The sequence below is a fragment of the Camarhynchus parvulus genome, chromosome 1 (assembly GCF_901933205.1).
Source record: "Camarhynchus parvulus chromosome 1, STF_HiC, whole genome shotgun sequence".
Lineage (NCBI taxonomy): Eukaryota > Metazoa > Chordata > Aves > Passeriformes > Thraupidae > Camarhynchus > Camarhynchus parvulus.
The window spans coordinates 39,900,458-39,914,857 of NC_044571.1; the positions used below are offsets into that span (position 1 = coordinate 39,900,458).

The following is a 14,400-nucleotide window of genomic DNA, read 5'->3' on the forward strand; positions in this document are numbered from 1 at the left end:
GCCCTGTCAGATAGACTTAAAATAATTTATTTGGGGTTCAAGTAAGGTTGGTACCAAGAGTAAGAAGATGGCCATAAAAATATATTCAGTACAAGGAAAGACTTAGAAACAGTTGGATGACCCTGTGTTTTGTAGGAAATGAATTTTATTTGTCAGTGCAAACATTCTGTTTTGTAGATGTTATTTTGTTTGTTAAATGGTGTATCCTGTTGCATCTGAAGAAGGAAAAGAATGCAGCAACAAGCACACAGAAGTCTAAAATAGTGCAAATAATTTGAAAATTGTCTTGACAAAGCTGGGAGCAGTAGTTTGGCAGTTTAATGACCTCTGGCTAGTTCACCTAGCAGTCAGTCATGTGTCTTGAATTTACACAAACCTGCTTTATCCTATGTTATTGTACAAGTAATTGGAAAAGAACCCCCAAACATTATTTTATTTAGGAGAATGATTTTTCAATTAACAAGAACAAAACTTCCTTTGTAATTGCCTTAGAGGTACATCTCAAGGGTATTTAATGAAATATGCACTAACAAGATGTTTGTTTCTGTCAAGGTTATTATTTCAGTAAGCCAGTTAATTGCTGATGTGGTTGGAATTGGGGGAACTAGATTTCAGCAGTCTCTTTCCATCATCAACAATTGTGCCAATAACGACAGAATTATTAAGGTTTGTTTTTATTTCTATTTCCGTACTGTAGAAGGATGCTTGAAGACTCTTTCACAGCATCTTTTCCAGTATTGTTTTATAACTTTGTTGTGCAATGACTAGGAAAACACTGTAGTTAACCTGACTTTTGCATGTTTTAGCACACTACATTCCCTTCTGATGTTAAGGATTTAACCAAACGGATTCGTACGGTGCTGATGGCTACGGCTCAGATGAAGGAACATGAGAATGATCCAGAAATGCTCGTAGACCTCCAGTACAGCTTGGCAAAGTCCTATGCAAGTACACCTGAATTGAGGAAGACATGGTTAGACAGCATGGCAAGGATCCATGTTAAAAATGGAGATCTTTCAGAGGTAAGAGAATAAAAAACAAATTAGTTTTAGCTCTGTAATAAGGTTAAGCTTATCTTTATAGAAAGGGAATGTTCTATATGTAGTTGCTAGCATGTAACTTAATAAATCTTTTTAACAATTTTTGAATTGTTGCTGGATTGGTTTCAATAGCTGATAAGTTTTTGTCCTACCCAAGTACATCTGTAAGTAATTTCTGGTTATTAATGTAAGGAACATGTTTCACTGCTATAACTGACACACTACTAAGAATGGAATGCACAATGCAAGCCATGGAAGAGAGGCCTTTTGCTTAAAAATATCTTTGTTATTACTTGTTTAAACACTCAAAGCCACTCCTTGAATTCTCCTCCAGTTGCCTTTACAGAATTAGCTTAGTTTTATTCCAAATTGCTTATTAAAAAAACTACTAATGTTCTCAAAACTGACAAATAATTTCTTGTGTTGTTTGAATAAAAGGGAAGCTTTCTGTTTTTACTGTGCTCTTAAAATATTCAGTTCTAGCAAAAAGCAGAATTGGGGATTGTTATATGTCTTAATGAGACTTTAACGCTTTAACTGGATACAGATTAATTTTGTCTCTTTCTAGAAGGTTTTTCTATCTGAAAGTAAATTTGTATGAAATCATTGCATTGCATAAACATCTGTTAAAATGAGCATCATGTAAGCAAATAAAGATCTCCAAGAAATGAAGGTGCTATCTTCCTAACTCAGTTCTTAGTGCTAGAATTCTCTTCTACATGGTAGCAACACAGAAGGCACACACATTACTTTGTTATTAGCTTGTCTTTTGAACTGAACAGCTTCACCTGTCTAAGAAGACAAGGTCTTTTTGTCCTTTTCAGTTATGTTTTTCATTTTTTTGTTAAAATCTTGGAATTTTTGACTGTGCAACTAGATGAAGAGGTCTGCAAATCATCAAGTTCAACTCAATACAAAGTAGGAGTTAGAACTTCTGGCAGATTTTTACCTTTTTCCTTCACCTCCATTGTTTGAGGATGTGCAGCCTCCATATTTGAGCTGTTCAACTGATAGTTACTTTGCTGAAAGCCTAAGCCTTTTTAATAAAACAAGGATGTGAAATCTTTTTATTTTTTTGGAGAAAAGTGGTCAGTGTCAAATCCATTAAAAATCTCAGATATCTGAAAATTATTCTGTCCCTCTTCTTTTTTTTTCTGTTTTCCAAACTGCACCAATTCTTTCAAATTTCATTCATAGATTAGATCTCTCTTGCTGCTCTGAAATGTCCTGTCACCAGTTTCTTCTGCATTTTTCTTGGTCAGGAGCCAAAAAGCACACAAAACACATTAGCAGAAGGGCTACCAAATGTTGAGTAGAATCATTAATAGCTTAACACTTAAAATACCTCCCCCCAAAAGAGAGATTAACTTGTTTTTATTACAGCATGATGTTCCTACCTTGTGATTTGTGACCCAGGGTCACTCTTAGGTTGTGAGCTGCTGTCCATGCCACTCAGGGCTCTGGTTAAGAAGGAGTGAGTGCACTTGCAGAGTTACTGCTTTACATAAATGAGGTGGAGAATTCTTGCAGTAGTCATAGAATATCTCCTGCAAAGCAACATAAAGGAAAACTGAAAAAATTGTCTCATACTCTTGCTCTCCTTACATATCTTGTTTTTAATATTCCCATTTTAATTGTATTTTAAAAGATTGTTACTGTTTCTGTTTTAGGCAGCAATGTGCTATGTCCATGTAGCAGCACTGGTTGCAGAATATCTCACACGAAAAGGTATGATTTCAAAACCTTATTTTCATGTATTCAAATATATTTTTTATTAGAGTTTGGGAAAATCAATTGTTTCCTTGAGGAAGTTGTAGGTATTTCAGTGTTCACTAGGGAAAAAAATTCTGACCTAACCAGGTAACAAACTCACATACTTAAGAGTAAACTTGTATATCTAAGGGGCAGCATTTTAGGCAAAGGCAAAGTAAAATTTTTGGAAAGTAAAAGTTTTAATTATTCACCAGAGCTGCTAATAGCTCAAATCAGATCCCTTCTAAAGCAAAGTTATCTGTGAATATTCTTGTTCTACAAGCAGTCAGTCTCTCACTGCCTCTAGGGAAACCTGGCACTGCCAGAGTAGTCAAAATAAATTTGTACAAATTTTCAGACATTCAATCAATGACAATAGTGCTCAGGCTGTTTCACCTTGTTGTGGTATATTCTGTGCCAGCAGCTGTTTGTAAAAGTGGATTCTGATGACCCTTGAGATAGGGTAGAAAACTACCTTTCATCTACAGGATCAGAAGAGTTGTCAGTCAGGGATTTGAGATAGAACTTCAATTAACAAAAAGGGCTCTCTTGAAGAAAATTTCAGGAATCTGTTAAAACTGATTATGATTATGAGATAGTGTTTTGGATTTGTGGGCAAATTCATGTTTGCATCTTTTTAGCTTTGCCTTTGCCTGGCAGTTCAAATGAAGTAAAATCATGAGTCTAAAAGATGACTTATCTCTATTCTTGTTGTGCTTCTCATCAAATGCTTGTGCAGTGTATAGGCTGATTTCTTTGGCCCAGTGATTTCAGAACCTTCTCTGAGACCAAATCTGAAATAAGCTGCTTAGACAAATTTTTGTGTCCAGTTGGAAGCCTGATGATACCTGAGAACTAGTGGTAGTCTCTATTTATTTGTGAGTCCTTTGGGTGTTCTGATATTTTTGTATACTGTAGTACAAAATTTTTTTCCTCTCAGTAGTACAGAGGGTCAAACTCCTACCTGTGGTACTTCTAAGAACAGAAGAGCCTCTTGCATTTGAGGCAATCATTCAATAAAACCTCTGATGGCCAGAACTCCTCACTGAGCAGCAAGAATCTTTGGAGGAATGAGTTGTAAAATAAATATGTGCAAATCTTTAAGTTTCCATAATATTTACTGATTGCCCTAATTCAGCAGTCCAATGTAATAAAAAATATCTAAACAGCATGAGTAAAAGACATGGGAACATTCTATACTCCATTTTTGGTTTTTTTTTTCAATAAAGAAATTTAGATTGGTATTTTGTTAGTTTTCCTGGTTTTCTGTGTTTAAATAATCTTTTGCCATCCCTTGATCATATTTTTATGGTTAATGTCATTCATATTATTCAGACTGGAAAAAACTATGTGCCAGGTCCTGCTCCTGTACTCAGGTCCAGTTGAGTAAGTAAACTTCATGGCAGTTTAATTAAATACTGTAAAAGTTACCTTGAGTACCTTAGACTTAGGGTGGGGTAGATTAGACACAAATTTAAGATAAAGTAGGAAGATTCAGACACTACTTAGTTTGATAGGTAGGCGTCCAGGTATTAACGTTTTCGGGTTTTTTAAAACCCATTTGTACATTCACAGTAATGTAAGGTCTTGTATTTTAATCATGCAGTGGGAGGCTGATCTATTCCTTTATTTGGTGATAGGTATATTTAAACATGGCTTCTGCTTTATCCAGAATCACAAAATGGCCCAATGTTATCCTGCTGCAGAAAATTAAATTTGTTTGTATTTCTTTTTCAATGACAGGGATGTTTAGGCAAGGCTGTACTGCTTTCAGAGTAATCACACCAAATATAGATGAAGAGGCTTCGATGATGGAGGATGTTGGAATGCAAGATGTTCACTTCAATGAAGTAAGTAAACATAAAAATGTTAAAATTTACATGCATGGAAAGATTGGGGATTTTTGCAAATTTTATGTTTAAGTCTGGAGAATTACTGATGTAAGAGATACAATAATTGTTTTATGATCTGCTATTTGTACCTAAAGCTGAAATAAAAGAATTCTGTGAGGTGTGCTAGATTTAGAGAATTTACCGTATGCATGTATTTTAAATATAGTGCTAGCACATCAACTCAACACCACTTTGGGAATAAAAGCAAAATGGGGGCTTATTCTAGTTGACAGGATGAACACTAATGTGAGTTACTTATTAGAGTTAGCAAAATCTGTTGTTTTGTAAAACTGACTTGGATGTAGAGTATTACTCCATCAGAAATCATGAAAATGTGTTCACTGGTTTTCTGCTGTTTACAATTTCCCGAAGCAAATATGCCATAACAATGAAAGTAGTTTTACTGACACTAAACTTGTGTCCATGTGTTTTCCTGGCTTAAGTTTCACTCCTTGTGTGTTTGCTGATCCATCTGTGCAAGGTCTACAGTAAATTTTATTAGTCAGCAGCCTATATGAAAATGTTAATAATCTTGCATGAAAAGCTATGTCTGCACTATATATTTGCTGGTGTTGTTGTGGCAGAGAGGGGCAGACCACAATTGGCAGCAGTCATGTTGGAAAACCCTCTGGTTTGTAAGTGTAATTGTACAACAAAAATATTTTTCTTTTGTGTTTTAATTAGTGTATGGTAAAGCTGTATGACAATATTACTTGACTGTGCAAATTGTTTTGTGGTTTGTACTTTTTTTCAATTTTTGTGCTGTCTTTTTAAAATCATTGATTCTTCTGATCCAGCATGAAATGTAGCATGTTACTCAAAGCGAAATGCAAGCTGCTCTAAGTTACTGAAGATCAGGAATTCTAGGGACTACTACTGATGGAAAGTTTTGTTGGAAATTTCTGTCACTGTTTTCCTGCCAGACCATTTGTCAGACTTAAATTATTACACGTTTTTAAAAAAATGGAATGTCTTTATTCTTTTTTTCATTAGTCACTCCCTGCAAAAATAATATACTGATTTTTCTGGGTCATTGAACCCTACACAAATTTATTTCCATCTCTCAGTATTTCCGTGGAACGGAAGTAAGCCAAGAGTGAAAATATAACCCTGTACAGCTTGCAGAAGGATCAAACCAAGCCAAATTTCATTTTTCCCTGCGTGCAACTCTTTCTAAACTTAACCACGTAGTACTCTAACTGATGAAATATTGAAAAATGTTACTATTTTTCAGATAACTTCTGAAAGTTATCTGAAACATGGGAAAAGTAATAATAGGGGAGAAATAATAATAATAACAAGAGTAACAATAGGGAAGAACTGTTTGGCTTTAGCAGAATAAAAATCATTTTAGAAGTGCTTCAGAACAGGTAGCCCTGTTCCTTCAGGAATAGGAACATGCTCATAAATTGTTTCCTCAGTGTGTTCATAAGTAAGCAGAACTGTATTGTCTGAGAAAAAAAATGAGATCAATTGGGGGCAGAAGTCAAAAATCAGAAACATCTTTCAAATTGTATTTTACTACTACTTAGCAAAATGATGCTCTGATGAGAATTTTTCCTATCCATGGTAACAAGCCATGTGGAATTTCTTCCCTTAAAACTTGAGATTTCCCTTATTGCTAGTTATTTTAGTGTTAAATTTCCAAAGGAGCATTTACAAGTATTGGAGGATAAGAGAGAGTCCTTTCATGTTTCTAAAAGGGTCAAAATATCTTTCATATTCTCCGGTTTATTAAACCTCTTCCTAATTAAGTGAGATTTTTCTGAAGATCTACATAAATTCTCATTTTTCAAAAATTGAAATTTTGGGATTCTTGATTTAGTTCTCATTTTAAAAGAATTCTGTCTGAGGCCAGGGTTATCTAAGGTAGGCAAAAATTTACTTTGGGATTTTGCTTTTTAACAAGGCTACTGTGTGCATTTCATCAAAACATGTTTGCCTGTGACATTCCATGAGAGGCATTGTCCTGGATTGCAGATGGGTAAATAAAGGAGCCTTGCAGGAACACAGTGTCCTCTCAAGGCTGTACAAAGACAAGTGCAAAGCCTTGCACCTTAAAAAAAAAAATCAGCAAAAAAAATCTCAGTACAGGCCAAGCAGCAGCTCTGCAGAAAGACCTGGAAGTTCTGGTGGAGTGCCTGTTGAATGGGAAGCATCAATGTGACTTTGTGGAAACAAAATCCAATGCAGGCGGTGTTGTGTTTGAGAGGATTGACTCAAGAAGCAGAGGGAAGGGAGTTTTTTTCCCTTTTATGCTGGCATTTGTGGAGCCCCATCTGTAACCTTGTGTCCAGCACTGACCCCCAAAAGTCAAGACAGGTGTCAACAAACTGGAAAAAGTCCAGTCCAGAATCAGACTTTTCCAAGAAAAGCACCACGAAGAGCAAGAGGCTGTGCTCACAGCTGTCAAGGGAAACACATTGCATATATGGAAAAGAACTATTCCCATGAGAATAGATAAATATTGAGACATGGGGCTCTAAAAATGTTGTGTTCTTTTGCTCCTTCCTATCAGCTCTCCCATTTGTGCTCTTCATGTTCTTTTCCTTTTCTAAACAAAATTTTACTTTGCTACATCTGGATGCCCTCTGGTGTCTGAATTAAGACTTGTGTCATAAACCAGTGTTGGTGGACAGCCCTTGTGGTCCACCAGTGACACTGGTCTGTCACTTGTCATCACTTGGCTGCTGAGAATGGAGATACTGAGGAGTCTGTACAGCCCCATAATGACTGGGGGAAAGGAGGAAATGTTTTAAGGTCTGTTGCACAACATGGATAAGGGTACCATTTTTTAGTCTGTGCTTGCAGCTAAAAATTTATTTTCTTAATGATGTCTTTAAGCTGACTTAGTCCTCTTCCAAAGGACTAAGTGGTAGAGGAGGTGGAATAGAGTAGCTTCTAAGCATGAAAGGAGTTTTTTGCAGCTTCTGGCTTCACCACTGTGATGCAAGAGTGGTAGAAGGTCCAAAGAAGTTTCAAGAATATCTAAAAGCAACATGCTGTTTGTAAATACAAGGAGTATGTGTGTACACTCAGACCATTCTGTCTTGTTTTGTTTGCTTTTAGCTTTTTTGGATTGCCACAATAACTTAAATTACAAAGTGTACATAATTCTGTTTTGAGGCAAGATTTCCCTTACCTGGAAAAATTTTGGTATAATTATTTGCTGTGCTTTTGATGAGTATTGAATTGTTTTACACTTTCAAATGTGTATCCAAATCTAGGATGTGCTGATGGAATTGTTGGAGCAGTGTGCTGATGGACTCTGGAAGGCAGAACGCTATGAACTCATCGCTGATATATATAAGCTTATAATTCCCATTTATGAAAAACGGAGAGATTTTGAGGTACTTAATTCATCAAATGTAAATTTGATCAAGAAAAAAATCCTGAATTTTCAAGTCTAACTGCATGGCATATTGGACATCACATAATAAGAGTATTAAAATAGTAACTGAAATTTGAATGTGTTGAAATGTTTGTTTTAATTTTAAATAATTAATTTTTTTATTTAAATATAAATAATTGAAAATTAGTCTTACATATTGTCATCCTGGTACACGTGCTAAACCTAATACTACCATTCAATAAAAGAATGTTTTCAGTTGTTACTGGCTACAAGGACATAATTTATTATTTTAAGATAGGAAAGTTGTGCTTTGTTCTTCTCCCTCATTATTGTTTTCTTTTACTTTTAGAGGCTTGCTCACTTATATGACACCCTTCATCGAGCATACAGTAAAGTTACTGAAGTTATGCATACAGGCAAGAGGCTTCTGGGGACTTATTTCAGGGTAGCATTCTTTGGACAAGTGAGTGTTTCTTTCACTGGCCTGCTCTATGCAGTAAGAAAAACCTGAATTTATTTTACAAGGTTTACTCTTTCATCATCTGTATTGATACCGTGACATAAAAAGGACAAGGAATGTGTTCTGTATGAAATAAAGAAACACCATCAGTAATTGATTTTTAAAACATTTATCAATTCCAGTAAAATTCTTATGATTTTCCTCAGTAAATTTTTTTGCCTTTTTCCCTTTTTTCTTCTTTTGTTTACTACCTTAAGGCAGCGGTAAGTTTTCTGTAATGTCAGTTTTTAGCAATGCATTGACTTAATGTCTGTAGTGCTACGGTGTGGTTTGCAAGGCTGCTTCTTAGATTGGTATGCATTAATAGCCATTGCAAGTCCAAAAGTAACATCAAGCTCCATTTAGAGAACAGATCACTCTTTTCTATGCATCAGTATTGCATGCTTCAAACCAAAGTTCTGGCTGTGTATTGGGCAGCTTCACATCCTCTGGTCCGTGTCTAGAATGCCTCTGTATCCCTATGGTATCACGCAGTATCCAGTAAAACACTCTCTACATGCATAGCCCAGTTGCTTAATTGTCCAGCTGAGCATGGAGAATTGTAAAATACTCTGAGCAGTATAATTTTACATGTATTCTGTTGTCTTTTATGACTTTATAGCAATACCAGTTTACAGACAGTGAGACAGATGTTGAGGTAATTACAGTAACTGCTTACAAAGCAAGCAATGCAGTACCAACTACTGCATTTCACCTTAGTTTGGTGTGGGTATTTTTGTCAATCTAGCCTGTGTTTATACATGATATGTTGTGCTTTTCTATTTTGTCTGTTTCATTTATGACAAAAATATTTATTTTCTGGTTTCAAACATGAACTCAACATGGCTTGTTGTTTTAAACCAACAAACTGTTTCACTTCCCATGTGTTGTGCATTTAGGTGTGGTTTTAAAAACAGTACTGTGTGTAAGGAAATAAAGAAATAAATACCAATAGTACATCATAAAATTAAGATCTTTGCATAATTATATTTCATCTTGTGGAATTAATTTTTTATCACTACCTAAGGAAAAATTTCAGATTGTTTTTATGTAAACTTCTACCAAAATAGTCACTTGTGAAACAGATAGTTCTGTTGGGCAAGACTACCAATTTTGGCAAGTGAAACAGTGCTGCAAGTTCACTTTTAAGTAAAAGTGAAGGAAACTTATCTCAAAGGCTTGTCACACCATAGAATTGCTACAAACTTGTAAAATTTAAACTCTGTGTTTCCATTATCTTTCGCTCATGTTGTAGTAGAGAATTACATTTTTCTGTTGTTTTTTTATTCTCTTAGAAAATCTTTTTACTTAGATTTTAATTTCTGTCTATTTATGTTTGCTTGAATACTAATGTTAAATGTTTATATTTCCTTTGAACCACACACACTATTTCCATCTTAGTAATTTCCCTTATGTTTTATTCCCCAAGATTTTGATTACTTTATTTTTTACAGGGTTTCTTTGAGGATGAAGATGGAAAGGAATATATCTATAAAGAGCCTAAACTTACACCTCTTTCAGAAATTTCCCAAAGACTCCAGAAACTCTACTCTGACAAATTTGGAGCTGAAAATGTCAAAATGATTCAGGATTCTGGCAAAGTATGATCTTTATTCTCTCTAAAAAGATTGTAATATACTGCTTTCACTAGTTTACTTGAAATGCTGTGGGATCACTGGCTGTTACTCATTCAGCACACAAGCATCTGCATCTGAAAGCTCTGCTGTTGGAAAGGCATGAGAGGAATATTATCTCCTACTAAGTATGCCTTTTAGAGCAACCAAAAAGCTTAATTTCTGTAGTGTTACCTCTCAAAACAGTAATTGTATCTTAGAACAAATTTGGATTATGATCATATTCTGTGTTAACTTCAGCTATATTTCTTGCCCATTCATGCACAGTCATTGTTTGGAAGATCTTCTCTTTTCTACACCTCAGCCTTAGACTATATGGTGATTTTCTCCTCATCCTTAGACTTTATGGTGATTTCCTCTTAGTATAATGTCATGGCTCTTTTTGTTCCTTGGTAAGGATACTTTTGAATCCTTAACTCAAAAATGTCTTTGCATTTTGGCCTTAAAGTGCAGCAATGGTGGGCATTTCAATATTTGAACTTTAAAAGGAGAGGAAGACTTGATGAAAGGGCTGGGTTTCATAATCACAAGTGGTTAAAAACCTCCAAAAATCAAACAAACAAAAAAATCCACAGTGTGCTGTAATGCATCTGGCTGTCTTTCTTCCTAATAGTTAAAAACTGAATACAGGAAACCCCTGTAAAAGCATGAACATTTCCCATGTTTTCAATAATTTAGAGGTTATGAGACCAAATTTAATTTCTGGAAGTTGTGTGACTACTATTAGATCCACTTTATTCACAATGTAGCCATTGATTTTTTTTTGGTCCTGTTTTTAAGGTAAATCCTAAGGATTTAGATTCAAAATATGCATATATTCAAGTTACACATGTAATTCCATACTTTGAAGAAAAGGAGCTGCAGGAAAGAAAAACAGACTTTGAAAGGACTCATAACATACGTCGCTTCATGTTTGAGATGCCTTTTACTCAAGGTGGTAAAAGACAAGGAGGGGTAGAAGAGCAGTGTAAGCGAAGGACTATTTTGACAGGTACTGATGGAATGGAATGCTTTCACTGGAACCATTAGTTCAAATGGTCTAATTTTGTTCTGTATGGGTTTTTTCATTTCACCTAACTAAGTGCTTTATAGCTATCAGCTAAAATCCTTTTCATATTTTTGGCCACAGCTAGATCTTTCAGGTTGATTTCTTCAGTGAGGAATCCTCAAAATTATTATCTCCTTTTCTTTAAGCTTTCAGAATTCTGAATCTGGACTTTTTCTTAGAAAAAGACTATTTTGTGTTTTGTCTCTGTTAAGTATGAGTTTCTGTATTAATATAGTTGTGAAAACAAATAAGTGACTTTATAATAACAAAGTCATTTTGTAATAAAAAGTGACTTTATAGCTGTCCATAGCCAGTACTTGTGAGGAAATAGAAAATACAGCTTTGCTATTTTTGATTCTTGTCTTCTTTGAGATTTGTGAATGTTAAGCAATTCTTTTCAGAGTTCTCCTATAAATGAAGTTCCAGTTGTTTATTTCTTGGTGGTTATTAGTGGCAGTAGTGACAGTGATCTTTCTTTGCTGTAATGCTTGTAACACTGTGCATATTTACATTTCAGTGTCTTGCTTCCCCGTCCATTTGGTAATATTTCTAATTATATAAGTTATTAAATTGGGCAGCTGATTACATAAAAATGAGATTTTAGCATAAGATTCTCTCAAAGCATATGTTATTAAAAAATCTTTTCCTGACTGTGTTAAACTTGTTTCTGTCCACAGCCATACATTGCTTTCCATATGTGAAAAAGCGCATTCCAGTAATGTACCAGCACCACACTGATTTAAACCCCATTGAAGTAGCCATTGATGAAATGAGTAAAAAAGTTGCAGAGCTTAGGCAGCTTTGCTCTTCAGCTGAAGTTGATATGATCAAATTGCAGCTGAAGCTACAGGGAAGTGTCAGTGTTCAGGTAAGAGCTTTGTCGTGCAGTTTCATTTGCTTCTGTCCTTGAAAAATTATATAAGTAGCATTTTAGAATTGGTTTCTATTCTGCACGTTCAAGAGTGTCCTAAATTAGAAATATGCTCACCGTCTGCAGTTATTTCATGAATAGGAAAAGAAATAAAAGTATTTAATATAAACAACTGATCAGAGACAGTTGCACAAAAGAATTAAGATTCATCTCTGGAATATGTTGCATTTCAAGCCCCACCAGGTTTTGGTGTAAAGCTGAAACTGCTAGAAGATAATAGATGAACCTGAAGATAAATTAGCATATTTTGCCTAGCTGTAGGTCTGCCCACAGTAGGTCTAGGACATTTTTGTACGAACCCTATGGAGATAAAGAGTGAGTGATAACATATAGGAAGAAGATAACCATAGAAAACCTCATTGTGCATGCCTTTTTGCCTAAGGCAGGCAGGAAGTGGAATGTAAAAAGAAGCCATCAGATTCACCAGAATGAGTACCTGAAAAGCAGGTGTAGCATGTACAAGTCAGTATGGAAAGGATCTTCAAAAAATGCAGTGACAAATGTGCTGCTCTATTATTTCAAATTGATTGGAAACAAAGGAACTGTTAACACAGTCATCTGATATGACCAGCTGTCTCATTCAGCAGAAAAGGGAAAAAAAACCAAACCAAGGTTCCAGAATCAGTAAGTTGTAAGCTAGTATTATGGGATGAGAAGGGAGAGACTCTTGTTGATAATATGAAGGAATAATAAGGATGAGTCATAAGTCACTGAAACCACTTCTGCTGTAGCTGCCTTAAGAGCACAGTAAAACTTCTGCAGATTTTTGCAGAATTCTCAGCTTGGAAATCTGTTTTCAATAGATACACAGACCAAACAGTAGGAGGTTAGCTCATTTTCCCACCCTCATTTCATTACAGAGATGACAGATTGGCAATATCTGCAGTTACTTGGCCGCATCATTGAAGTGGTTTCTTTGTGCCAGGACAGGTTTATAGCACTGGAGAGACCTCTCCTGCTTTAATGCTCCATCTTTAGCAGTTTTCTTGTTTTCTAAGTCCAGCTTTTTTGAAATCAATGTATTCTCATAGGAAAATCAAATGGAATAAATGCCTGTAGCACTTGTTATTGCTAAGACAGTATGTAAGATATCTAACTATTTTTAAATTCTTGTCCTTTTTAGGTTAATGCTGGTCCATTAGCATATGCAAGAGCTTTCTTAGATGACACTAACACCAAAAGATATCCAGACAATAAAGTAAAGCTCCTAAAAGAAGTTTTTAGGTATGGGATTTCTTGGGGATGGGGGAGAGGGAAAAAAAATGGACCTTTTTCCCAAGACTCATAAAAATTCTTTTTGAAACTTTCAACTTTTAAAGGGTTTGATTCATTAATAACATACTTTAGGCTGACATTCTAAATCAATAATTTGGATTTCTGTTTGAGGACTTTCTTATTTTCTCCAAATCAGGCAATTTGTTGAAGCCTGTGGGCATGCTCTGGGTGTAAATGAACGACTGATAAAAGAAGATCAGCTGGAATATCAAGAAGAAATGAAAGCAAACTACAGAGAAATGGCAAAAGAGCTTTCTGAAATAATGCATGAACAAGTATGTGCTGAAATTAAATTATGCATACTATCATTCAGAATGTAACAATAATGTGAAAAGAGTAGGGGAAATGTATGGGATGCTTTACACAAAAGGGTTGTTTCTTTTTTTTATTTCTATGGGAGTATAAGCCTGTCATTAAATGGTGGACCTTCATTTTTTTTTGCTTGTGTATTTCACAGCCTGGTTTTATTTTTTTATTTGCTTGTGTATTCCCAGCCTGTTTTTGTAGGCAAGGAAGACTACAATAAAGATAAAACAAATGTAATGAAATTAATATATATGATCTGCAAGTTTAGCCCTTTCTTCTTCAGTTTTGGAGATATAAATAGTGGCTTTTGCAACAAAGAGTTAAATGTCTTTCAAGAGGTATTCCAATACATTTTCTTGAGGGAAGTCCAATACTGACAAGCTAGAAATATGTGGGGAAGGAAAACCAGAACTTTTGTGGCGTGAGATGTACCACTCAGCCTTTGCATCTGGGTCCCATGGTAGAAATATCTCATGAGTTCAAAGGAAAAGATATTATTTCCAGGAGGACAGGAAGAGCTGAAGTTCAGTGCTTGATCCCTGTGTGCTTGACATTTTTATTCATCATATTCATCACTTCAGCCCTGTTTTCTTTCATCCACTGTTACTTTTATAACCTTTTTCCAGAAACATAGAGTGGTTTGTGATTCTTAAGAGAGATTTCCCTTTATT

The 14,400-nt window shown here is 35.2% G+C and overlaps 1 protein-coding gene across 14 annotated transcripts in view; it reads left to right on the top strand.

The window, feature by feature from the left end:
• The window catches only part of DOCK9 (dedicator of cytokinesis 9), a 114,974-nt gene that overhangs the window by 96,425 nt on the left and 4,149 nt on the right, over nt 1-14,400 (top strand). For 9 of the 14 annotated variants that reach the window (XM_030961970.1, XM_030962023.1, XM_030962014.1 and 6 more), the window contains exons 42-54: nt 553-666; nt 807-1,022; nt 2,711-2,768; nt 4,536-4,642; nt 7,912-8,034; nt 8,386-8,499; nt 8,754-8,759; nt 9,158-9,193; nt 9,990-10,136; nt 10,950-11,160; nt 11,895-12,085; nt 13,272-13,372; nt 13,560-13,698. In XM_030961970.1, coding sequence (XP_030817830.1) covers nt 553-666; nt 807-1,022; nt 2,711-2,768; nt 4,536-4,642; nt 7,912-8,034; nt 8,386-8,499; nt 8,754-8,759; nt 9,158-9,193; nt 9,990-10,136; nt 10,950-11,160; nt 11,895-12,085; nt 13,272-13,372; nt 13,560-13,698 — 1,563 coding nt within the window. The remainder of the gene's footprint in view (nt 1-552; nt 667-806; nt 1,023-2,710; nt 2,769-4,535; nt 4,643-7,911; nt 8,035-8,385; nt 8,500-8,753; nt 8,760-9,157; nt 9,194-9,989; nt 10,137-10,949; nt 11,161-11,894; nt 12,086-13,271; nt 13,373-13,559; nt 13,699-14,400) is intronic. The other 5 variants (XM_030962047.1, XM_030961996.1, XM_030961951.1 and 2 more) reach the window with 1 other exon arrangement.